A 27,735-nucleotide genomic window follows, 5' to 3' on the forward strand; every position below is an offset into this window, starting at 1 on the left:
TGTAAAAGTTTAGTTTTGTTAAAGTGTTTCTGCTACGTGATTAAAAGCGTATTTCCTAGTCAGGTATTGCTGACTATGTGTCTCTAGAGAGTATTATCGCCAGACAACTTTCTACAGTCTAATCCAATTATTATAGGTGTGCTGTTTACCCAGGGCACATGTACACTCTATGCAATATGTGTTCCTATTGTTTCCCAGACAATGCTCTCACTGTTACCTTCCCGTCTTTGCACTTGCAGTGACATTGGCTTCTATCCACATAGAACAGTCATATTCTAGACTTCCGTGGATAAACAACAAGAGTCACGCCTGTATGAACTTTTATTGACAGACAAAACTTTAATAACACTTTAGTATACAGATCCAATGAGTAACAAGGCTCCAGTGAGTTACTGTGACAATAAAGTGTCTGTCTGTACTGTGAATTCTGGCCGATGAGGAAGCCACTCCAATCCCCTAGGTGTGCACTGCAGACCGCAAATATATTCATCAAAAGAAGCAAAATGCAACAGTGATCAGCCAAAAACATCATAACAGCAGCCAAAACTTGGTATAGTACAATGGCACAAATAGTCCTATATCCTAAGCCAGCCACATTGCTATACTTTTATATCTTAAACCACATCTAGGTCCCCTGCTGAACTGTCTGTTAACATATCACTTCTCCCTACATATGTAAATTCACAGTATGTAATTTGGGAAATAAAAATATCACTTCCAATGGATCCTTACACGTGACTATTCGTAATATCAAGCCTTCTCTCTTACATGGGCCATAGGGCTAATGCTAGCTCTACACATTGAATACTCATTAGATACAACATTGACAGTCTAATGTCCAATCCTCAATTGATAACCCAGATGTCTGGCAGTGGCTGAACCGCTGCTCTTTAGGATCGATCAGTCTATACATGTTTATGGAGGAGTTAGGTAGGAGGGGTACACATGTACAACAAATTGGCATCAGGTTCTGTGACTGCAGCTCGAGGGGATGAACAGCTGCCAAACACTTCGGGTGTCACCTATCTTGGGATGAAACAAAAATCCCAGCATGTCTGTTTCATTTTCTTCCGATTATCAACTGAGGGAGAAGCACCCATGACATAATTCAATTGAAAAAATAAAAATCTTAATCACATTTAACTAGAAAAAGGAAGAGGACAAGGATAAAATGAGGTCCAACAGTGAATTAGAGCTTAGTTCACAACTATTGATGTCAAGAAAGACATTGACACATTATATCTGGGGATCCGAATAAATATCTCATGTAGTTTTTAGGGCTCAAGTATATTAAAGTCATCTACTAGTGCAATTTATTTATGTGGCTGCAATGTTATATCTGCCAATTGCACAAGGAATTAAACTTACAATTAAAATAAGCAAAGTGAACTATAGCTATGTGAGTGGCTCCATCAGAACATATTGTACAGGCAAAACATATAGATCCATGACAATTGTAAAATAATATATTAATAAAATACATAACAGTACTTTTGCCATGCACGTACAACGATACAATGACCAGGGCGAGATGTAGGTTTCATGTGGGTGGAAAATAATTAGCATTTTTTGGAAGTGGAAATGAAGACTAGCTATGCGATAATACCAGTAGTCTACTGGTGTATTCTAAGTGAGATGTATTCATACAGGGCTTACATAATACTGACTTAAGGTGAACACATAACAGCTTCATATTTGACAATTTCAGTCCACTTAGATTCCAGATGAAGCAAATAACAAATACGTAAAGCAGCCCAGTAACAAATGTGACATAACAAAACATGCAGGGTGTCGGGCGTTGTTCTTAGTTTTCTTTGCGGTTTTGGTGTAGGACAGCAGAAGACTCATCCAAACCCTGCTATGGGAATATAAACAGAGAGCATGTTACTGACTACACATATATATATACAGACTAGAAACAAACTGATGTCAGAATTTATGAGTTAGTCCAAATTTACAAGCAGTCTATACTCTGGAAGACACATTGAGCCATAGACTTGCCGGTGGCTCATTTACTGCAATGCACAGTAGCAGCAACCCAAATGACAATTAAACAAGTAAAAACATGATACAATTTGGCTTGTCAAATTTATGCTGCAGGTTTTCACCCACAACTTCAACATTTCTAATGCCAAGTGTAAAAGCTGAGTGTCCCGAATGGGGCAGTGAACAAACATTTAGAAATCTGTCTGCTGTCACTGCACCAGAATCGAAATTAATGGCATTTTGCAAACTGGTGTAGATGTCCATTGTAACTCACTCCAGTTTTCTGCACAATGTGGAGAAACAGAGCTTGAGGCACAAATTTGGTGCAAGAAAGGGCCTTGTGCCAAATGTACTCCTGTATCTCCTGGCGTAGAGGGGGAATGATGAATTTGCCCAATGACTTATCAATGGCAATCATCTATTATCTCATAGATTTCATCTGGCTTAAGGGGTGTTCACACTGACGCCGCTGTCCGCCCAGGGGTTTCCGTCCTAAACCCTGGGAAAACTGGACAGGGGACGGCTTGCCAGCGGTCAGCTTTAAAACCCATTCATTTGAATGGGTTTTAAAAGCAAACCGCCGGAGTCCATATGCAGCCTCTCCACCTGAAAAACCAGGTTTTTGGAATGAACACAAAGTCGTACATGCAGGACTTTGTGCCCATGCAAAAAGAAACAAAAAACTGTTTCCAAGCGGAGAGACCGTATACGGACACCAACGGTTACCTTTAAAAACCCATTCAAATGAACGGGTTTTAAAGCTGACCGCCAGCAAGCCGTCCCCTGGCTAGTTTCCCCGGGGTTTAGGACGGAAACCCCTAGGCAGACAGCGGCGGTAGTGTGAAGGCCCCTTTATTGATATGACAGGTCATGGGATGACTTTGGTAGAGTGTCCCTTTAAGCATGCACTTTACAGTTAATGAGTGAGCATATTTTAGGATACATAGACTCATTACCACAGTACTATAAAACCATAATACCCAAGCTTTTACTCTGCAATGTATAATTTTCTAAGTTATGCCTTTTTTCTGGCATTTACGAAAATGCATGTGTTTTACAGCCAGCTGGCTTGAGGTGTTGGGTTAGTTACAAGGCTTGTTAATCCATGCTGGCCGCAAGATCATAAGTTACTTTTCAGACGTAATTATTAAACACATTTGCACGTGACACTTACTGTCATTCTTATCCAAGTAACTGGAGGCACTCTTACTGGGGAACTGCAAAAAACAAAACAGTGAACAGCTGTCAGCCATAAACTCTGTTTCTTAAACTCATTTATTTCTGGTTCTGGGCCAGAAGTGAAAACTGCAGTTTATATTAAATTGCATGTCTAACCTTATTTACGTATGGCTTTGTTCCATATTGTGAGTCCCCTGCAGGTATTGTGTATATACATACATACGCATAGACCCAATTACCCGAGGGAGCGTTGGATGCAGCAATGGAGCCCAGGAGAGGTGAGGGAAAGTGAGTATAAGGGCCCCTTCACATGGAGGATACACTGGCTGATTCTGAACGTGTAAACTTTCCGAATCAGCGGCGTTTAAAACAGATCCCATTGCTTTCTATGGGAGCCGGCGTACGTGCCCTCCTCATAGAAATGAATGGGCTGCTTTTTTCCATTCGTTTCTATGGGGAGCGCACGTATGCCGGCTCCCATAGAAAGCAATGGGATCTGTTTTAAACACCGCTGATTCGGAACGTTTACACATTCAGAATCAGCCAGTGTATACTCCGTGTGAAGGGGCCCTAAATGTAGTAAAATGTAGTATGAAACTAAAATATTGGATTGCCATAAGTATTCAGATCCTTTAATCAGTATTAGTTGAAGCAGCTTTGGTAGTGAAGACAACCTTCAGTTTTTCTTGGGTATTATGCCACAAGGTTGCTGCATCTAGTAATTTTTTACTGAGTGCTGAGGTGATGGTTGATCTTCTGGGAATTTCTCCCATCTGTAAGATCTTTGGATCTCAGCCACAGTGCCCATAGGGTTCTAGGTCACATACAGTCCTATGAAAAAGTTTGGGCACCCCTATTAATCTTAATCATTTTTTGTTCTAAATATTTTGGTGTTTGCAACAGCCATTTCAGTTTGATATATCTAATAACTGATGGACACAGTAATATTTCAGGATTGAAATGAGGTTTATTGTACTAACAGAAAATGTGCAATATGCATTAAACCAAAATTTGACCGGTGCAAAAGTATGGGCACCCTTATCATTTTATTGATTTGAATTCCCCTAACTACTTTTTACTGACTTACTGAAGCACAAAATTGGTTTTGTAACCTCAGTGAGCTTTGAACTTCATAGCCAGATGTATCCAATCATAAGAAAAGGTATTTAAGGTGGCCAATTGCAAGTTGATCTCCTATTTGAATCTCCTCTGAAGAGTGGCATCATGGGCTACTCAAAACAACTCTCAAATGATCTGAAAACAAAGATTGTTCAACATAGTTGTTCAGGGGAAGGATACAAAAAGTTGTCTCAGAGATTTAACCTGTCAGTTTCCACTGTGAGGAACATAGTAAGGAAATGGAAGACCACAGGGACAGTTCTTGTTAAGCCCAGAAGTGGCAGGCCAAGAAAAATATCAGAAAGGCAGAGAAGAAGAATGGTGAGAACAGTCAAGGACAATCCACAGACCACCTCCAAAGAGCTGCAGCATCATCTTGCTGCAGATGGTGTCACTGTGCATCGGTCAACTATACAGCGCACTTTGCACAAATAGAAGCTGTATGGGAGAGTGATGAGAAAGAAGCCGTTTCTGCACGTACGCCACAAATAGAGTTGCCTGAGGTATGAAAAAGCACATTTGGACAAGGCAGCTTCATTTTGGAAACAAAAATTGAGTTGTTTGGTTATAAAAAAAGGCGTTATGCATGGCGTCCAAAAAGAAACAGCATTCCATGAAAAACACATGCTACCCACTGTAAAATTTGGTGGAGGTTCCATCATGCTTTGGGGCTGTGTGGCCAATGCCGGCATCGGGAATCTTGTTAAAGTTGAGAGTCGCATGGATTCCACTCAGTATCAGCAGATTCTTGAGAATAATGTTCAAGAATCAGTGACGAAGTTGAAGTTACGCCGGGGATGGATATTTCAGCAAGACAATGATCCAAAACACCGCTCCAAATCCTCAGGCTTTCATGCAGAGGAACAATTACAATGTTCTGGAATGGCCATCCCAGTCCCCAGACCTGAATATCATTGAACATCTGTGGGATGATCTGAAGCGGGCTGTCCATGCTCGGCGACCATCTAACTTAACTGAACTTGAATTGTTTGTCCAAAATACCTTTATCCAGGATCCAGGAACTGATTAAAAGCTACAGGAAGCGACTAGAGGCTGTTATCTTTGCAAAAGGAGGATGTACTAAATATTAATGTCACTTTTCTGTTGAGGTGCCCATACTTTTGCACCGGTCAAATTTTGGTTTAATGCATATTGCACATTTTCTGTTAGTACAATAAACCTCATTTCAATCCTGAAATATTACTGTGTCCATCAGTTATTAGATATATCAAACTGAAATGGCTGTTATAAACACCAAAATATTTAGAACTAAAAATGATTAAGATTAATAGGGGTGCCCAAACTTTTTCATAGGACTGTATGTTACCAAAGTTCTTCTCCCCCACTCACTTAGTAGGGCATCCAGCTCTAGGAAGAATGTTGTTCCAAATTTCTTCCACATAAGGATTATGTAATCTTGGAAACTTTTAGTGTAGCAAAAATTTTTTTGTACCCTTCTCCAGATCTGTGTCTCCACACAATCCTGTCTGTGAGCATAATGCAGTTATTTCTTCCTTGGTTATTGCTCTGATATGAATTGTAATTTGTGAGACCTTATAAACCGGGGGTTTCTTTCCAAATCATGTTCTATCAATCCAATCAAGGCGTAGAAACATCTCAGGGATGATCAACAGAAATGAGAAGCACCAGAGCTAAATTTACAGTGTATTGCAAAGGGTCTGAATAGTTATGTCCATGTGAAATTTTGAGGGTTAATGCACACAGAGTTTTTTGGCGCTGATTTTGACGCTGAATCTGCCTAAAAATCAGCCTCCAAAAACGCCTCCCAATAGAGTACACCATTGTCCAACGCTATTCATTTCTAGCTCTATCTCTACTGTCAGAGCAGTGGGACCACCAAAAAATTGCTTTTTACCCAGAATTCCTCCTGAATTTAAAGCAAGACCTTTAAGACTGAGGCCCCATGTTGCTTAAGAACAGAGGGTTTTTTTGTTGTTGCAGATTTTGTTGCATTTGTCAAACTAAAGTCAGGAGTGGATTGAAAAGGAATGGAATATATAAAATAAGCTCTTAGATATTTCCCTTTGGCTAAATCCACTCTTGATTTTGGCTCAAAAAACCGCAACAAAATTTGCATCAAAAAATGCAGCATTTCCACAAAGTTTTGCTGTGTTTTTTGAGCCATGTCAGGAGTGGCTTGAAAAGGAATGGAAAATATTAAGAAACCACTTGGAACAATTTCATTCTTATAGGTCTACTAAAAAAACAAAACACAGCAAAATCTGCAACAAAAAAAATTCTGTGTCTCCACAACATTGGGCTTTAGCCTTAACGTTTAGGCCCCAAGCTGCAGAAAAGCTGCTTTTGTTCTTGGAGATTTTGCTGCATTTTTTGATCCAAAGCTAGGAGTCAATTTAGCCAAGGGGAGAAGCATAAGTACTTTCTATATATATCCAGTTCCTGTTGAAGCTACCCTTGGCGTTGACTCAAAGAACCCCATAGATGCAAAACCAAAAACTCATTTATGCTGCAAAAAGGGGAGCACATGCTATTGTGTTAAAAGCACCAATGAGCAAAAATTGTTTAAAACTAAAAACATCATGTCTGTGTAAATACTCCAGTCCGCAGGGATTATGCATCATGTGTATTGAAACACCATTGCGTGGTTCACACCAGTTGCCACAAGATGGTGCAATTTCTTAATTGTAATTCATTGTATGCACTGTACCTTTAAGACCCTTCAGCAATAACTTAGAGCACAACATTATGTCTCTTAAATCACTAAGAAGTGCAAATCTTTTATCAGTTATCAAAACAGAAGATTGTGTGCATTTCTTTTTATAAACAGGATGTTCTAGAGTCATGACTCCATCTTCTTGGCCAACTATAAAAGCATCTCACTCATATCTTCTTATAAAATGTAAACAGTGAATCTGCAGTGTACTCTCTATTCTGTATACAGCATTAGATACTTAAGGAAACACTAAATCTAAAGCACAAATATTATGAACATGTATATAATGGATTGCTTATGGATATAGCCATTTTTGATGTCAGCAATACAATAAACATTTACACAATCTAGAGCTGATAGTTATAAGTTCCATCCACAAATATGAAATACAGCGCTGCCATATAGTTACAGAACACAGTCCTACCTCTGACTTCCAGTTTGCAGTCGACCTGCGCTTCTCCTAGCTCATTTATTGCTCTGCATGTGTAGGTTCCACCATCGAAAGGGCTGGGTTTGCGGATATTCAGTGTGAGGACCCCCTGATTGTGCTTCATGATGAATTTGGGGTCATCTCTGATCTCCATTTTATTTTTCATCCATATGACCTTAGGCTGAAGAATGATACATATTAGAGAAGCTTTGCAACATCTAGAGGGGGAAAAGCTCACAAGATTTATTTTGACAAATATTCATAGGTTTGTCCACCTGTTTCTTTTCAGACCAAACTGGAAGTGATATTATTATACTCCAGGTCCTCAATTCTCCTGAGTGATGTCATCACAGGTCTGAGCAGATTCCTGGAAACCCATGATATGGCCTATGAGGCTGGAAGACCACTGAAGAGGACCCCCAAGGGAGCCCAAGAGCGATGGGGCAAGTTGAGTATAAGTGCTATGTTTTCGCACCTCCCCTGGGCCTCCACTTAATATACTTAGACCGCAAAAGTTTCAGTTTGGGGTCAAGTACAAAAACTGGGAAAATTTAGGTTAAATCAAGCTTGGTCCAAACTGGTTCACTCTTTTCTAGTAACAACATTAACTAATGGCAAGAACCTCCAATTAACAAAATTGAATGGTTTAAAAGATATGTGAACTAATGCAACCATTATATTTTATTGCTTACATGCATCTTAAGGTTAAGAAGCACCCATTTATAAAACATAAATAGTATGGGCATATGAGCAGCCATATGAGGCTAAATATTTGCCTTCTCTGGTTTGTATTTCCATGATTACAGACTATAAACAAGTCTAGTGTAGTCTGATCCTGCAGTCTTGTGTTACTCTCTTTAATGTGTTCTTTATAGGAGCAGATGGAAAAATATTGTTTGTATTTTGTAATCATGAAGAAATATAGACCTGCATAAGAGCTGTTTAAGCAAAATGTTAGGATCTTTCTGAGGGCCAGTTTACATGGAGTTAATGGGCGTGCATTCTGGCACGTATACACGTGTCAGAATGTGGGCGCTCAAAACAGATCCCATTTATTTCAATGGGTTGTTACGGGCGTATAACGCATGTAATTTTGCGGCCGTAATTTTGTGGTGTGACAGGTGGCACACTACAGGAGAAGATACAGGAAATGTCAGTGTATTTGGAAGGTGAGTATAAGAGTTTTTTTGTGTTAAACATTGAGAGGAACATAATGTAGGAGGCCCATGAAACTAGGGGCAGATGAAAGGGGTGAGAATGACATGAACCTGTGGGCAGATGAAGGGGAGGAGAACGGCATGACACTGGGGCAGATGAAGGGGGGGGGGGAGAACGGCATGAAACTGTGGGCAGAGATGAGGGGACATGAAACTGTGGGCAGAGATGAGGGGACATGAAACTGTGGGCAGAGATGGGGGAACATGAAACTGTGGGCAGAGATGGGGGAACATGAAACTGGGGACAGATATTGAGGGGGGACATAAAACTGGGGGCAGATATGGAGAGGGGGTCATGAAACTGGGGGCAGAGATGGGGGGACATGAAACTGGAGGCAGAGATGGAGGGGGGACATGAAACTGGGGGCAGATGAATGGGTTATATGAAACTGGGCGAGAGATGGAGGGGTGACATATAATGTACTGGTGACTGTAGGAGGATTATACTGTGTGGGGACACGTGAAAAATGAATGAGAATATGTGGAGTCAATAAAAAAATGGACGGAGCTCAATTTGCCGCGGCGCACATTTTGTCCTTCTTTCTGCTCTTCAAAAGTTGGGAGGTATGTAATTGAGGGTAGCAGCAAGATGGGGACTTTATGTGAGGTGAGGACAATGTGGGTCAAGTGCCTGGAAAACTGAGAAGCCAAAGATGTCTGTGCTAGAAACTTTACAGAGATAAGAAGTCATGCCTGGAAGATGAGATCATGCTTGTCCAAATGGGAAGAGACGAGAAATGTGAAGAATAAGATGCAAGTCACTTGCAAGTCACTGCATTGTATTCACCTAAATGGTCTGCAGAGCCCTGTGTAGAGCGAGTATCTACCACTATATGGTCACCGTATAGTGATAATATCAGTATTACTGGGTTGGGAGGCCCACTTGGACATGTTTTCCACGCCTGTGCTGAACCCCTAGCTACGCCTCTGGCCACCAAGTTATTTTACAATTTCTTCCTGATCAATTCCTTGTCCTTTCTAATAATAACTTTTAACTCCTGCTGAATACCCCTCAGCTATTCATTATTCCTACTTCTAAACGATCCTTCCTTTTTATACACTAATAATTTTAGTTCTTCAGTAATTCACAGTATGATATCGGGGTAACATTTCACTCTCTCCTTGGCAGACACCATGTCAATACAACACATAACATATTTGGTAACAGAATCCACAGTCATGTCAATCTTCATATCAGGGCAAAAAAAAAAAGGATTGTCAGGTCATTTACTCAAACTATGCCCATAGTGTCTTCCTATTCCATTTTCTCACATATATAACATCCACCTGATCCCTCAGAGTGGCCAGAAGGGGCATGATAGAAAAACAGGGAATTGGGAAAATGTATACCAACCCAAAGATCAGTGACTCCGCATATAGTAGTGGTCAAAAACTCCCTTAGCTAAAACTAAAGCAAAATTAGCAGGGGACCATCTAGGTTTAAGGACCACCAGTCACATATAAGAACCCTGCAAAGCGCAATCCTCTCAAAAGTTACTATGAGGTATCTGTAGTTCAAAGTAAGTAGATAAGCATATCGGTAAAACTATATCCTCCCATTACGCCCTCTATCCCTATACCTCTAACCGTGAAAATGAGAGGTTCTGCACCGCCGAATAGCTACACAACACTATCAGACATAAGCCCATCTGCTTGGTCATTGTATATACACAGACCTCGGCTCAGTATTTCTTAGGCAGCAACTCCTCAGTGTAAACTAGAGCGCCGTTGGTACGCAGTGCCTGCTTTATATGACCTTATGACACACCTAATGCGTTTCTTATGCCGGTAAGTATCAAGGTTCCGACAATTCATTAGAGGTCTGTGTCTGAAAACCAAGAGCTAAGGTAAGATTATTCTTGTTTTGTAAGTTTAAAACTTTTAAAAGTTTAAAACTTTAAACCTTGGAACCTTTGACCAATTCCCTATTTTTCTTCATAAATAGGTGTTTCAAGATTTTGTTGTGAGTCATGCATAGGTATTCTCCATATTGGCATACAACAGATCTGATTTCTTACAATGATTACATTTTGGCAACCACTTCTCAATGAGAACATAATTGATGTTTCCAGTAATAATAATCAAGGGATAAGAAAACTTTATCTGGATTATCACAATCACTGACAACACAAGTTCAAAAGCAGTTACTGAAGCAAAGAAAGTGGCATGTACACAACCACTAAAACAACAGCACCAAATTCCCTTGGTATTTAACATGGCTTTAGGCTCACTGCCATTACTTCCACATTTTCAAAGGAGTGGCACTCTATGACCATTGTGTCGCCATGACACTATCCACTGTTCACGTGAACTGCCATTCCACCCTCTTGTCGACTCTCAGCCTGCACTGTGAACAAGCAGACACCGGGGATCCCTGGCTGCATCCCGCGATTGACCCATACGTCCTTTGCGATCGACCAGTAGATCGCGATCGACGTATTGGGCATCTCTGGTTTACGCCATCATCCTGCTCTCCCAGGCATCCACCAAACTGAGTCTGCTTATAGAATACTACTAGCATCCATTCCAGTTCAGTTCTCTGCACAGACCTGCAGGCTTCACTACCATAACCTCCAAGTGTCCAGTGATGGTACTGCACAATCTTTCCTCTTTGGCCTTATTCCGCAGGCTTACAGACCACCCTGACATCTTTCGACATTTCTTGCCAACACTATTTCTCCAACACCCTCCAGGCTAAGCAAGTAGAACCAGATATTCTAAATCAAGTGCTATCTAGTCCTCTGCTATCCAGTCCTACCACTCCAGGCTCCTCTCCAACACCATCACCTACCAAAATATAATAGATTATGGAGTGGCTCAGTACAAACTTCAGTTTTAGTATTCAGTATCAAGTAGTTTGTATTCCATTCCTTTCAAGTGGATTTTTGACCATATCTACCAACTCCAGTTCTTTGGATCTTTTAATAGGTACTGATTCTATTCTGGATCTTTTTTGTTTGTAGTGCCCACCATTCTCTAGTAACCAGTGCTGTTCATTTTTAGGGTTGATATGCTAATGAGGATTGCTACTGCCCAGTGGGTGGTCTCAGGCAGGAGCAGGCAAGGTGGACAGGAGACCACCCACTTGACAGTAGAATGCCTAATTATCATATCAGACAACTGTGTTGAAATGTGTAACATATTTATGAAAACATGTGAAACACTGGACTTGGTGTAGGTGGTGAAAGGTCCCATTTTTATACTATTCGGAATGTTTTTTCTATGAGGAATGAGGGTTAATTATTCTGCTGCATTCCTGATTTCACTGAGTATATTTTCTACTTCAAAGCCAAGACTTGTGTAATGTTTTAGGAGAAACTCAATTATTTATTGACACACATAATATAAACTTTATCAGATGTGTCTTGTATGAACCAGAATATTCGCCAAAAATATAAATTTCGTCCAGTTGAATCCACAGCTTTTTAATTTCACAACCATTACTAAACAAACACATTGTAACCCCAGGAAGGGTCAATTTGGGCTTTAAAATGTGTATAGTAAGTAGAAGTGAAAAGTTCTAATCTAACACACTTTGCGATTCAAGCTCTCGCCATCTTTAAGATATTAGTTTGCTGGAACTGTAAGGGCTAGTTTACACGGGGCAAGAGGGGGCAGATTTTGGTGCAGAATCCACGTCATGATCCGCCCCCTTTCAATGGTGGTCTATGTAGACCTCTAGTGTTCTTTTTTCCGCTAGCGGCATGTTGCCACTAGCGGAAAAAAGAAACGAGCTGCCCTTTCTTCAGGCGGATTCCACGGCTGAATCTGCCTCGTGACAGCACCCTCCGAAATAGGCCTATTCATTTGGGCCTAATCCGGAGTGGAAAGCTGCAACGGGATGCCGTGCACTGCAACGGCATCCTGTCGTGGCAGCTGCGACGGAATATGCGTGTGAGCTAACCCTAATACTGAGAAGTCATCTTTACCCTAGATCATCAATATTAGATTGATCAGATACTTGAGATGCACATAGATGTTTCCACTTCATAGACCATGGGACATCACTTTTATTGTACAGCACTTTAAAAAAAAATAAAAAATTAAATGTAGATTGTGAGCCCCATATAGGGATCACAGTGTACTTTTTTTTTTTTTTTTTTTAAATTTAAGTATGTTTTTGTAGTATGGGAGGAAACCTACAAACTCCTTGCAGATGTCGTTCCTGGTGGGATTCAAACCCAGGACTCCAGCGCTGCAAAGCTGCCGTGCTAAACACTGAGCCACCGTGTTGCCCCCCCCCCCAATTTAATTAACCCTTTATTCTTAAGTTAAAATCCATCTCGTTGGCTACAGGTCAAACAAGCCTAAAGCCGGGTTCACACGGGGTTTTTTGGACCGGATTTTGAGGCGGAGGCCTCATGTATACAAAAAACTCAGTAGCTAAACTAACACCTATAACATTCTTAACTCCTTAATGATGCTGCCTATTTTGAGTTTTAACCCTTAACACAAAATTATTTACAGTTTTGTCATTGGATGAACATATAGCAATAGTGATAGCCACAACAGTCGTGCCCGTGACTGAGAGTATACTTTTGCACCAATAGTCAGGGTCAGTCAAATTTGCTATCCACAGGTTGAATTGATAATGATGTGGTGTGTAGGGGCTTTCTTGTGTCTTGTCCCTGTCCATCCCTGCAATGTGACCTTCAGGTCCAGACAGGAATCCCTGGCACCTAGGATAAGCCCATATAACTGTCCAGTAGAAATGTGTTTGCTATGTGCAAAGTTTAGAATTTTTCATTCACACACCAATAAATAGAAAAAAGTGAATACCTTTGGATTGCCTCTTACTGCACAATTCAAGGCTGTGCTATAACCAGCCACCACAGTACGGTCTATAAGAGGAGTAAGGAATTTAGGAGCCATGTTGACATCTCGTTCTTTGTAGTCCAGTGGCTTGTAGACGATACCTGTGAAGATATCGAAGGTTCATTAAAGGGAGTCGTCACCCTTGCAACAAAGGGACAGAATGACTTAAAAAATAAAAACCTAACACTCACTTCACCAATCCACTGCTGCTCCTGATCATACATTTCCTGGTCTCTAATTTCTGGTCCCTCTAAACATCTAAATGTGACTGTTCAGCAGTGACAAATTGTGCATGACTGAGTGGTCACATTTCCATGTTGAGAAGGACTAGGAAGTACAGTATCAGAATTACCTCAACTTTTGGCTGTTCATTCTTGTTTTTTACCTCCTCTAATTACAAGATTCTAATTCCAAGATTCCAAGAAGTCCACTGTCTTTTGGTATTTGTTTCGCATATTCTCTGGTAAATTTACGTGCTAACTTTATGATTCAGGTCAATACACAACAGTAATACCAAATTTATTATATTCTACTATTTAAGTAAAAACATTTAATAAAAAATTGCTTTGTGTTGCCATATTCTGACACTGAAACTTTATTATATTTACATAAATTTCCATTTCCAGAGTTTTGTGAGAGCAAAATGAAGCAAACCCGGCTCAAGTGACATCTCTTTCATCATTGAAGATGGCTGACATTAGCAGAGAGTGCGCCGGGGCCCAGGAGAGTTAAATAACATCGATTTTTTATTTTTGTATCCTCCCCATGGTCTCTTTTAAGACCCCTTAGTATATTAATTGTACATAGGTGGTCCACAATGGGGCATAATACTGTGTGCAAGGGCCACTATCAGGCATAATACTTTGTGCAGGGACCACTATGCGACATAATACTGTGTGCAGGGGCCACCATGCAGCATAATACTGTGTTCAGGGGCCACTATGGGGCATAATACTAAGTGCAGGGGCCACTATGGGAGATAATATTATGTGTAGAGGCCACTATATAGCATAATACTGTGTGCAGGGGCTACTATGGGGCATAATACTTAGTGCAGGGGCCACTTTGGGGCATAATACTGTGTGCAGGGGCCTTATGGGGCATAATACTGTGTGCATGGGCCACTATGGGGCATAATACTAAGTGCAGGGGCCACTATGGGGTATAATACTATGTGTAGAGGCCACTATACGGCATAATACTGTGTGCAGGGGCTACTATGGGGCATAATACTAAGTGCAGGGGACACTGTGGCACATAATACTGTGTGCAGGGGCTACTATGGGGCATAATACTAAGTGCAGGGGCCACTATGGGGCATAATACTGTGTGCAGGGGCTACTATGGGGCATAATACTATGTGTAGAGGCCACTATACGGCATAATACTGTGTGTAGGGGCTACTATGGGGCATAATACTAAGTGCAGGGGCCACTGTGGCGCATAATACTGTGTGTAGGGGCTTTATGGGGAATAATACTGTATGCGGAGGCCACTGTGGCGCATAATAGTGTTTGCAAGGGGGATGTCGGTCTGTCGGGATCTTTGGGTGGGGGTTGGTTGGGTGGGGGAGGCAGGGTTAATTATTCCAGAGTTGCCCCGAATTTTTTTTCTCAATTTAAGCACTGAAAACACCAGAGTATTGCACTGTATTATATCTCAATTCTGTAAATCTAACAGGTTGCCTTTTAAACCTTGCCTATAAGCACCCATTAATGGCAAGCCCAGAGGCCATTGTTAGGCCCTTCCTGCCATGGCAGATCCTTGGTACTATACAATCATGTTGCAGAATCTTACATTTCTGATTTTCATGAAAATAGAAAAAATGGTGTTGTACAGTAGTTGTTTTACTTATTTAAATTATTTATTTTCCCCCCCTTTTTTATTTTATTGCCACTAGGGGGCTGGTGTCTTCAATCTCTTGATTGGTAATACAATATGCTACAATAATTTTGTATTGCCGTGTGTTTTATACCAGTCAGTGTAAAATTAAAAGGCAGTCTATTGTGCGAACAGGGTCTAATAGGATTCCATATATAGTCAACCAAATTCCAGTTGTTAGAGCAGGATGTCAGTTATACATAATACAGTTGGCAACTAGAAGTGATCAGCTATGAGCAGCAGGGGGAGACATCAGAGTACAGAAAGTAAATCCAATTCTCCAGATCCACCTCAGAGAGAACTCAGAATTTAGGACAGCGGTGCTGAAATGAACTTGAGCATTTTATTTTATAGCAGTCACCAAAGCAGAAGCCTGCAGATGATTTCGGACAATTGTGGCCATCTCTTATTATGATCCTGCATGATCTATATATCTAGGTGTTATCTATCATTGTAATTCTTTCTGTGATGATAAAAAGACTACAGGAAGGGGATCTCTACAGAACAGGACGGATCAACTCATTGTAAGGTTCAGTGGCCACTGCAAAAGTGAAAACTCCATTCTTTCAGGATTTTAGATATAGATAATGTCAGGGTAATGTATAAATAAAAACTATAAAAAAAATGACAAAATAGTTGGGAGAGTGAAGGAAGTAAACTAGGAAGTATATAATGAAATCCTTATTGTAACTTATTTACTAATACCTAAAAAAAAAATTAAAAAAAATGAAATACACCGATTACAAAAAAGAAGTTTTTGAAAAACGCAGCATGTCAATTTAACATGAGGAAATGGTTATGTTTTCCCTATAGACAATAAGACAAGTGCAGAAAAAAACATATTAAAAAACGCTGCAAAAAAACCACCAAAAAATGAACTTTTCACTCAATCACTAGGGAGCACAAAACAGAAGAATGCACAAGCTCATCAATATGAGTAATCCTGACTAGAGATGAGCGAGTAGTATTCAATTGAGTAGGTATTCGATCGAATACTTCAGTATTCCAAATACTCGGTCGAATACCACACATACAAATTTGATTCCCCTCCCACCTTCTCTGGCGCGTTTTTTTTACACCAATAACTATGCAGGGGAGGTGGGACAGGAACTAGGACAATGTAGGCATTGAAAAAAAATGTATACAGTGTATATTTATAGTGTGAATTTTTACTGCGTTTACCACGTGGTATTCGACCGAGTATTTGGAATACTGAAGTATTCGATCAAATACCTACTCGATGGAATACTACTCGCTCATCTCTAATCCCCACCCATCACTTGTATCATGACCTGAGTCTTTCTCAAAAGGTTATTTACACCCCAATGTACATTTGTGTCCAAAATAGATGACTTAAAAGGCTCTCATTAGGGGCTGAAACATCTCTGCTTGTAAGTTGCATGGAGAAATAAAGAACTTTTTTCCAAAGAACAATTACATTCCAACTACCAAGTATGTGGAGTCAGTAGGCCAAACCACTCCGACAACACCATTGTTCCACAACCTGACTCCAAGTCCTGCTCTGACTTTGACTCCTTCATAAATGGCCACTCAGAAGCAGTCATTTATGTTAAAGCTAGTGACTGAATTACAATGAAAGTAACTATGCAACAAGATATCCATATAATTAAGTATACAATATTAAAAATTATATCATATAATTAAAAATAATTTCATTTTGAAACTTTTTTTTTACTCTGACTTCATGCAGAATTGGTCCTGACTTTGCCTCCAGAGCCATGTCAACTATTATTGACTAGTGCATCCATAGGAGAGTAATGGGGTCTTGTAGCAGTCCACATGTGACTTGTTAATTTTTGCCAAGTTAATGAACTTATTCTATTTTTTCAGTAATAAAACATTAAATAAACAATTCAATGAATACTCAATTTTCTATTTACCTGTTTTTTGGATGACTGCAGTGTTCTTGGACACTCCAGGGTTCTCACTAAGGCCACAAATGTTTTCACTGAATACTCTGAAGTAGTATTCATTACCCATGATTAGGTCGGAAATGGTACATTGGGTTTTTCTGTTGTGTTCAAATACAGTAAACCATTCCTATAAGAAATGTGAAAAAGGTCTATAATATGTCATGATAAAATCATGAGGCTTCTATAAAGCAAGCTTAGAATGGTATTTTTCAACACAATTTATAAAATAATATGAAATGTATCCCTTCAAATCCAGCAGTGTCGCACATCCCATAATGAAAACAAAGTGTAATGCATATGGATAGGGTTTAACTTCTTTAATACCAAGGCTTGTAAGAAAATGGGCAAGGTTTTACAGTTTTATATACCGCTAGTAAGCTGGCAATGTACTGAATTCAGTCAGTATGGTTGGTATGTGCCCCTGAGCTGGAAATATTGTTGCTATTAGTTTAACTACGGTAGTTTAACTAGGTAATACTACCACTATCCATAAAACATATGATGTGTCTAGCTAAACTGTGATGTAAAAGTAACTTTATGTACCACTGTATATTTGGCGCATGGTTTTGTGTCTTAAGGGCTGTAAGCAACACCGCCTCCCCCCCATACTGACAGCACTCTGACATAGCCTTGTACTTTGAGAGGGCGTTCCTTACCACCCAGTGATGACACTGAGCTGGATGAGTACTGTCGGGGAGGGTGTTGCTTACAGTCTAGCGATTACGCTGGGCAGTAAAGAACACCCTTCTTTTTTTTAACTCTAGATTGTGAGCTCCATATAGGGCTCACAAAGTACTCCCCCCATCCATATGTCTTTGTAGTATGGGAGGAACATGCAAACTTCTTACAGATGTCATTCCTGGTGAGATTCGAACCCAGGACTCCAACGCTGCAAGGCTGCAGTGCTAACCACTAGCCACCGCGTTGCCTCCTGTAAGAAATGCCCTTCTGGAGATATTGGTGCTGAAATTAACGGCATTGATATTTCCAGCTCACTGTCGGCTTTTTAGCAATTTATAAAACCGCATGTGCCTGAGGATAAGGCACAAAACTATGCACCAAATGTACAGTGATACATAAAGTTACTTTTACATCACAACTTGGCTAGACACATCTTAGATTTTATGGACAGTGGTGGTATTATCCAAAAGTGGACTGTCACATGGACCCTACTTTTCACATCATGCTTTGCACAGTAGGGGAGGTTAGTAATTCTCTTTCCATATTGATTAAGATAAGTCTGTGCAATGACGACAATAGAACTTTATTTATTACAGCAGGGTTTTCCTTATATAAAAATGATAAGTGGATACACTAGGAAACCACAAAGAGAATTCATATTTACCATTGTTTTCTTGTCAGCTTTTTGTATAGTGTAGCCAGTGATTTCTGAATTCCCATTGTCTTTTGGCGGTATCCATTCGACGAAGGCATTAAATCCCCAGACCTCTTTGATGACTACTGCTTGAGGAGGACCAGGTTTTTCTAGGAATATAATAAAATAATATGAGTTTTAGATGTTGTCAAATCTGAGACACCTTATTCGGTTTAATGATAATATTGCAGGTGAACATATTGCACAAATTTCTATGCATCAGTTGGGGCTACATGTTGGACATTCAGAAATATGTCTACCACATTACACGAACTGCTCAAGGCCACCAGGAAGGGTATCTGTCTCATGAAGAGGGTTCTCCTTTGGTAAATGTCATTCATTTCCCAGTACAATATAGAAATGGTGGTAAATGAGTACCTAAGGAAGTTTGTACCTCAAGGAATTTACAAAATTAGATCTAAAAGGTGGAGAGTATACATCTGAGAGATATGCCAATAGAGGACAGTTCATAACTGGAGTAAGGGGCATTCACACGGAGTAACGCCGGGCATGTATTACAGCCGTACACGCCGGCGTTACGGCAGACTGCCGAACACTTCCCATTCACTTCAATGGGAGCGCTTGTAACAGCGGCGTTTACGAGCTCTCCCATTGAAGTGAATGGGAAGTGTTCGGCAGTCTGCCGTAACGCCGGCGTGTACGGCTGTAATACACGCCCGGCGTTACTCCGTGTGAATGCCCCCTAAGGCTGTATTCACACTTACATTGAAGTCTCCATAGGATCCACTTAAAATACAGTACAAAACCACTGTAAACTGGGCGTGTAATGCTTTTTAAGCGGACATGGTCCTCATCTTTCTGGTCCCCACGTTGACCCTAATAATGGAAACCCGAACTCTAGTATGAACTTAGAGCTAGGAAGACGGGCTGTATTAATGACGGTAGCCAAGTGAGAAATATGAAAACTGACCTCCACCCTGCCTTTATTACTGTGTAACCCTTTCTTACACATTCACGTAACTGTATTACATTATGGTGACTGCAAAGGATCAGAAGCTGTGCAAGAACGTTCACCCGATGCTGATTGACAGCTGGGCGACTGCTGTAATGGCTGAGACGGAATATTGAATGTCAACCCCTTGGATCAGTGTTGACCCCAGGCATCCAAGAAGGACGGACATTAGTTCCAAGGCTCAGTTTACACACTGCTTTGATTTGTGTATTAAAAATGCATTCCTTTTTAATATAAAAACATATGCGATTTATTATATGCGTTTTTGTGGAGAAAAGTACCATGGCTACCTATTCCAGTTCTATATCTGTTTTTAACCATTCCTATTATAGGAAAGGCAGGACTTTGTTAATTGTTTTGTGATCTAGTCATAAATTTGGCACAACTAGTTATGCGTCATGCTACATTTTGTGAAATGAAAACATGGAAAAGATTAGCTAAAAGCTGTAAAAACAATAACACAATATTTAAGATCATTTTGGACAGGGTACAGATGTAAAGCAGGATAAACCCCCTTGACAGGTGATGAAATGATAACCTGATGTACGACACTGTCAATATCCTACTGGGCAGATGATGAAATCTAAACAGCAGACAGAGCAATAAAATAACTCCTGGGACATTGCCAAGTTCCCAGAAGGGCAGGAGTGCCTTCATGACCAATTGGGGACTGGTAAATTCACACTTTCAACTCTGAATTAGGAGGGATTAAAATAAACCTTCTCTCACATTCTGCAGCTTGTGATGGATCTGGATCTCTGCAGGCAGCGCTGGATATTATCCAGCAGGATGAGATAAATATAGTTGGTTTAAAGGAACCTGATCTACTGTATGTATATATTCCTCTTATGTGTAAGTGTCTACAACAGCTAGAATTAATAAAACTGTATTATGAATAATGGGGTTCTGTAGGAGATTTATGATTTATGGCATATTGCATAGTTTATTATACCATTCAACTTTGCATAACAGAAAGACATTTCTAGAATATACTTCTGTTCTATAGGCCAGTTGACACCATTATTTACTGTGCTAAGTAGTTTAAAGTGGCTTCACACTGCACCAAGAAAAAAGTGTGAAAAGGCTTAAAGGTAATCCCTATATCCACGGACAAATGCAGATAAATTCCTTGGGCATTAGACTATAACATTGACTACGTTACTTAAAGTAGCCCTTGGGTAAAAGAATTAAGCATATCTCTATTACAATCGGTCATATATTAATACAATTGAGAATGGCTTTGTGGCAGGATAGATAATAGAAAAAAAAGATCTGCAGTAAATTCAGATTCCAAATCATATTGCACAGTTTAAAGTGTTTATCCAGTAAAGGCTATGTCCACCTTTACTAATAATTACAATGTATCTAAAATACAAATGTAACAACTTTGTAAACTTTTATATTACAACCTACAATGACTTCCAGAAATGCAGTTACCACAGTTTACCTAGTATAGTAGCAAAATACCTCTATATAGTGCAACAGCTATACTGGCTCAGATGAGTTTATCGTATATGACTCTCAAGTTGTTGGTAGAGATAGGTAAACCTCTCAAGAATTGTTTTGTTTCGGGTTCAGGTTGTTAGGAACCAAGATTTGTTTTGGGTCGAACAAATTTGGTATGAACTGTTTAAATTGGCTTAAAACATAGGGTATAACACTGTCAGGGCTCCTAGGAAGCTATGCATTCAATCTGTAAGAAAGATGGACTTTTCTCTAGATCTATTTTGGGTTGAACCCCAGCGGACCCTATTGTAGTCTATGGGGTCCACAGATTTTTCCCGGGTAACAACTTTTTAACCAGATTGGATCTCCATTTTTTGGGTTCTGAAGTGGACTCGATCAACAGAAACCCGAATGCTAGTATGAACTTAGCATAAACTTTGTTGTAATTCTCCTACTCTTATCTGTATTACGCTGTATTAAGCTTTGCAGTGCTTTGTATCATGCAGTGATGAATAAAATATCCATCCCATATATTGATCATGCCTCATGTTCCAGTGCACACGGCCTTACGTAATGTATATGACATGAGTACTGTAAGGTGTCCACCTACTACTGACAATTTGCAATATTTGGATCGAACATGGTTTGCCCATCTCTAGTTGTTAGACATGTTGGAAATATATTTTTCACTTTTACGTTGGTTGTTATCTTACAAAGTTTAATGGGAAAGATATGGTGGGCAGTTTATGTCTTGCTATTGTTGTAATATAAAATTAGACTCAATACTTCAAATACTACCACAGAGGAAAGTTATTTAACAGATTGATGAAAAAGTGGATGGATTCAGCTAAATAAATGCTCCTTATAACAATCTACAGTTACTGTACAGTATCTATACAAGTTGTAAACATTGCAGTCATCACATTTGTTTTCCTACTGTGGCTGTGTATGGCATTTCAGTTCGGATAAGGTCGGAAGGAAGGAAAGACCGGCTGCAATTTAAAACGCACCAAGTATAGAATTCCTGTTAATTTGTTTAAAGTTTCAGGTGTTGTCAGGTCACTCTCACTTTGTGGTAAGATAAGACCAGACAGCTGCTAGATCACTATATCATTTTAATTTGTCTTGTAGAGTCTATCATTTAGATTTAGAATAGAGATGACTTCAGTATGGCATGAGTGTGCCCGTACACAATGTGGCCCAGCCATGGCAATCACATGTGAATTGTGTGACTGCACAAGTACTTGCAAGTTAAAATACAGGCCAGAATAAGTCTAGTCTGGCAAGTATCTGTAACAAGCTACTGTCTCTGAGGTCTCACCTTGTCATCTATTGGGATAAAAAAGATATAGCTGTTTAATTCAGCACACTGTCCGTTTTCCCGTTATGTGCCCCAGGGGTGGAGATATCGGTGTCATTAGTTTCTGCACCAATCTTTACCCACTGTCAGAAGGGCATACCTGACAGTCTAGCTGGGCTGTGAGGAACCCCCCCTAATTGTACTTGTGTCATGTTCGTGTCTAAGTCCAGACCCAGATTCTGGACTACAGACTGCACCGCTAAGGAAACAGGGGAAGGAGACTATCCCTGGCACTACGGTGGCTAGCTAGGCCCTGTCTACGGGTGGTGGTCAGCTGCCCCCAAGCTAACCTTGGCCCCGACAACTCCTGGCTCTCTAGCACGAAGACCTAGCTGACAGATAGGGCAAGAGCTACAGAAGAGCTAGGGACTGGGGATTCTAAGGTGGTGACCCCTACAGAAATCAAGGTGCAACTGCAGACAAACAAACAGGATGGGATGTGCTGGACAACGGACACGCAGCACAACACAATACAAAACAAGAGAATGAGGAGAGGGACAGTGGAGAGGTGAGGAAAGGGTAAACACAGGACTGGGGCAAAATAAACTGGAACCCACCTCAAACAACCAGATAGTGCCAGGCAAACAGAAGTGAAGGACAGGGCAGAGTAGAAGTGTGGAGGGACAAACCAAACTCACACACAAACAACACTCAAACTCCTTCTTAGACAGTTGCAGCACAAGCAAAACACTCCTCCTCCCAGGGCCACGAATTTTAGGTTGGGACCACAAAAAACAGCAACTAGTGGAGCTGCCCTCTTCCTTATAAAGGCCCCAGAATCCTCCCATAGGTTGATGGCAATAATTAACACCTGAGGTTCGATTCCTGGAACCTCAAGTATGCTCAGAGGAATGACACCAAATACCAAAACCGATGGTCCAGTGGCAAAGAACCCCCCAGCAGAACACAGGAGCCCGGATCAAATCCCCAACTGACAAACACACCAACATATACAAATAATAAGGTCATGACAACTTGTCCAAGGACTTGTACTGGGGAGGCATTGCTTACAGCTCAGCATCATTCCTAGGCGCTAAGGAAAGCCCCCTCTGACAGTAGAGGGCTATGGACGAGTATTGTTCACAGCTCTGTTAGACTGTCAGGAATGCCCTTCTGACCGTGGGCAGACATTGGTGCCGAAACTAATGGCACCGATATCTCCAGCATGGACCCTGAATTTAGTGCACTGTCAGCTTTCTAGTGGTATATAAAACCGCATGTACAGGAGGACATTTAAGGTATTTCTAATCCTTGCTTTAAAAACTTCCATCATTTACAAGGTGCTTTGACACGTAAACATTGGGATATGCTATATATTTTGCCAAACCTACCGACAATTCGTATGTTGATTGTTGCTACATCTTCCATATTTTCTATTTGTACACTGAGGCTATATTTTCCAGAGTGTCCCCTTTCAGCTGATCTTATGAAGAGGATGGTGTCTACATCAGTAGTTCTTACGCTAACTTGCTTAGGATCCAGAGGTTGCCCTTCTTTGTTCCATGTCACCTTTGGTCTTGGTTTTCCCTATTTTTTTCAGGGCAGAAAGACACAATTGAATGCAAAGAATTACATTTTATATACATAGCAAATGTAGTGCATCCCCAGACTAGCATATGTTGGGCCTTTCTTCCCCCTCTATAACTGATCTGAGTGGGCTGAGCCCTATTAATGTCATGCAAGAGCTATCCTGTGTGATCACACCAATCAGATATCTCTCCAATACATATTTCACTCGCTACTCTTTTCCCTTCTCTGTGTACGGTAATATATACTGTGCCGTAGAGGGATTTTTTGGAGACAACAGGAATTCTAAACATTTCTAGAGAATATGTAAAATGTATGAAAAAATGGAACTACAAGGTCTTTAAAGGGGTTGTCCCATAACAAGGATCCTATCTATACTGCTAGTTTATGTGGATATAAGACTTTTCCTAAATACATTGCTTTATCAAAACTGCTTTGTTTGGCCGCTATCTTAATTTATTCACTTCATTGTTGACACTGGCCCTTGGGATTATCTGCTCATTTGTCAAGTGAGGTAGCTTCCTGCTCTCAGGGGGGAAGGGAGGGGCTGACAAGCAATGGAGCTCCTCATATAGGGGAAGGGGAGGTGAGAGCTCCAGGATTACTGTGCTGTCTATCTTTAGCTTTTCCACTTATCAGCCGGTTTAATTGAATTTGCTGAGATAAGGAGTCCGTTACCTCTGTATGTAATGCAAGCTGACTCAAATCTAGCTCTGCTACATCAGTTTCCACATCAGCGTCATACTGTGGATCATAGCAGATAGCAGAGCAAGTGAAACCCTGACCACCAATGTGCAAGAAATCCAGGAAGTGAAGAGAGTACAGAGCCTTCAGGCTGCAGAACAAGAGTTATGGGAATACCCCTTTAAATAATTAGTGAAAAAATTACCTGGAAGGGGATAACCAGATTTACTTGTTGTCCTACTCTTTTAATAAAGGTTTGCCTGAGGTGTCTAGGCAAGCGAATCTTTGGTTGTTCTGTAAAATGGAAAGAATTAGGTTATATGAGAATACATAATAATAGCATAGTATGTATTACTAGTATGTATTACTAGTAGCATAATACTCATAAAGGTGTTTCTTGTGACTTACGCACAATCTCCCGGATAGTGACAGGCTGAGACAGTAATGCTGGCTCACTTTTTCCTGCAATATTTACAGCAATTATGCGGAATTCTATTCTTTCTCCTGTAGGAAGATCCTTCGCTGTGAAGCCACATCTTTCTACCAGTTCAGTGTTGCATGCAGTCCATTCAGTAGCTATAAATGCAAATATTTGACAGAGTATAAATCAGTTATCAGTAAGTATAATCACTCTAATACTAGACCAGGGTCTTCTCGCTGTAAAATTTTACATAATGTTCAATATTAACATAACTTCAGAGTTTCTTTATGGAGGAAATTTGTTTTTCTGAAAACACTGAGGTTACACAACACTTTAATCCTAAATTCACTCCGTTGAAGGAACAGAACGATTGATAGGCGGACTGCTACAACATGGTCACATATGGAGTCTTTTAAACTATAACTGCCAGATTAAAAAGTAAGACTTGCAGGACTTTTCAAATGGCAATTTTAGAAACACACTGCAATTAAGTCTCCAACACAGTGTGAGAAGGTGAAAGGCAGAATGATGTAATCACGGTATATCTCCCCCAGATTTCTGACATATGTGTGTTCCAGGGCGGGTTTCAATAGACTTCTCTGTCCTGGAGACCTGAGTTTTGGTGAGACCAAACTGGGACTTGTTGTGCTTTGTTTGATAGTGTGGCCACACATATATTTAGCCTGATTTTGTATTAGTTAGAGCAGGAGTTTTGTTTTGCCTTTTGCCAGAAGTTAAGGCTGTATTTTATTTTGCTTATTTTTGTACCTGATGTGAAGGTTTATTTTGCTGTTTTGGTAAATAAACCTAATTTTGAGTCCCTGTCTCTAACCGGTTGGCTCCCTACCATTGTTGCTACTGAGCTACCTTCCCCACAATAGATGTGAATTTAGGTTTACCATTATTAGTAGTTATTATATTTAGCAGGAAAGCATCAATTGTTTGGAATGCTATGAGGGCTAATGTAATAAATATGGAACCATCTTTTTCTATCATTCATACTAAACTACAGCAAAAATGTAATATATTTTCTCTCTTTTATGAATACATTCTTGTTCATTCATATTAGGAAATCACATATTTACCTCCTTCTTTGCGATACTCAATGAGATAACCATCAATGCCTCCAGCTCCAATACGATCTGGTGGCCTCCACTTCAGAGTGCAGGTTGTGTCTGTGACATCCTCAACAGTCAAGTGCAGAGGTACACTCGTTGGAGCTGAGAAAGAGAATACTATCAGTCTGGGAACAACAGCACTGCTTTATAAAAAGTTCTACTACTACTACTAATAAATATAAAATAATCATTATTATGGTCGCAAATTGATTTATCGGTGGTGGAAATAAGAAGTTAATCTAAGATAAAGTCATATGACCCACTGAAAGATATGACACTTATCTCACCATGGACAGTTTATTACTGATTTTTTGGAGATTTCATTGAGATTCTTGGAGCTTTAGATAACCAGTCAATATCACTATTGGCTGGTAACTATAATATACTATAATACTGCTAACATTACTACTAATGATTATTCTAATATGGTAATTATTTTTGTTTTTGCTTGGATTATGAATTAATATCTACAAGAATTCTACTGTACAACCATTTTTAAACCTTTTGCTCTTGGTATTGAAGGCTATTGTTCTACGTCATTTAGACAGTGTTTTCTAACCAGTGGCTCTAAAGATTCCCATAAACCTGTCAACAGAATGCTTGTTTGACTGACACCTATTGGTCCCAATTGCCACAATTTTCTTGAATTCCGCAAATACAGAAATGCTTGGTTCAGTCAGGTGTGCATGTGTTTTCAATGTAGATGGCGGAGCAACACACTGCCAGACACTAGTGAGGGCAGCTTATCTCCGAGGGGGATCAAAGGATGGGACTTGATTAATCTTATCTGTTGTGGGAGAATTAGGGTCTCCATACACAAAACAAGGCCACTACCACCAAAATCAATGGGATAACAGATATTTATGTATTTTATTATAACTGGACTTGATCAGTGACAGCAGCCATGACAGTGACAACTATATTGTGGCTGTAATATCTAGATCTGTAGGGGATATTATTGAATTCTGCTCAGATTTCCATAAAATTCTGTAGTCTCCTATGCTTGACTCAATAGAAAACCAGGAGTCCATGTATGGCAGCTGTAATATGGATGCTAAAATATTATGGACTTGTCAAAATGTTGATATCACTGTTCATTTGGAATGGAAGAGCATATATGTGAACTGCACTATCCATAGAGACACTTACCTATTGGCATAAATGGTTTAGATGTGTTGGCTTGCTGGGATATACCAATGGCATTCACTGCAAACACTCTAATTTCATACATGACGCCTTCAATCATCTTCACTGATTGATAAGTCGTCTCTGTGTAAACCTCAAAGTTCATCTTCATCCACCTCTGACTGCCTTTCTTCTTTCTTTCAATGAGGTATCCTAAAATATGTCATAAGTCATATTCATATATTAGTTGTTTCATTGAAATCAAAATTGGAAATAGAAAATTCTGTGTCTAGAAAATATTGTGTTTTTTACTCACCTGTAACTTCCTTTCCACCATCATATGCTGGGGGATCCCATATAACACTAGCCCAGTCCTCACCCACACTGGTGATGCGAACGTTTTGTGGAGGATCAGGCACATCTTAAATATGAAAGTAATACATTTGTCAA

At 40.1% G+C, this 27,735-nt stretch overlaps 1 protein-coding gene across 2 annotated transcripts in view; it reads right to left on the reverse strand.

The window, feature by feature from the left end:
- Positions 1-308: 308 nt before the first annotated feature.
- Positions 309-27,735, reverse strand: part of LOC142210769 (myosin-binding protein C, fast-type-like) — a 74,892-nt gene continuing 47,465 nt past the window's right edge. The window contains exons 19-30 of one of the 2 annotated variants that reach the window (XM_075280178.1): positions 27,602-27,706; positions 27,310-27,498; positions 26,128-26,262; positions 25,030-25,197; positions 24,827-24,915; positions 23,742-23,937; positions 18,602-18,741; positions 17,224-17,383; positions 13,406-13,542; positions 7,404-7,590; positions 3,161-3,203; positions 309-1,855 (exon numbers count right to left, since the gene is read on the reverse strand). In XM_075280178.1, coding sequence (XP_075136279.1) covers positions 3,193-3,203; positions 7,404-7,590; positions 13,406-13,542; positions 17,224-17,383; positions 18,602-18,741; positions 23,742-23,937; positions 24,827-24,915; positions 25,030-25,197; positions 26,128-26,262; positions 27,310-27,498; positions 27,602-27,706 — 1,517 coding nt within the window. In that variant the 3' untranslated portion in view covers positions 309-1,855; positions 3,161-3,192. Of the gene's footprint in view, positions 1,859-3,160; positions 3,204-7,403; positions 7,591-13,405; positions 13,543-17,223; positions 17,384-18,601; positions 18,742-23,741; positions 23,938-24,826; positions 24,916-25,029; positions 25,198-26,127; positions 26,263-27,309; positions 27,499-27,601; positions 27,707-27,735 lie in introns of both variants that reach the window. The other variant, XM_075280177.1, reaches the window with a different exon arrangement.

The sequence above is a fragment of the Leptodactylus fuscus genome, chromosome 6 (assembly GCF_031893055.1).
Source record: "Leptodactylus fuscus isolate aLepFus1 chromosome 6, aLepFus1.hap2, whole genome shotgun sequence".
NCBI lineage: Eukaryota > Metazoa > Chordata > Amphibia > Anura > Leptodactylidae > Leptodactylus > Leptodactylus fuscus.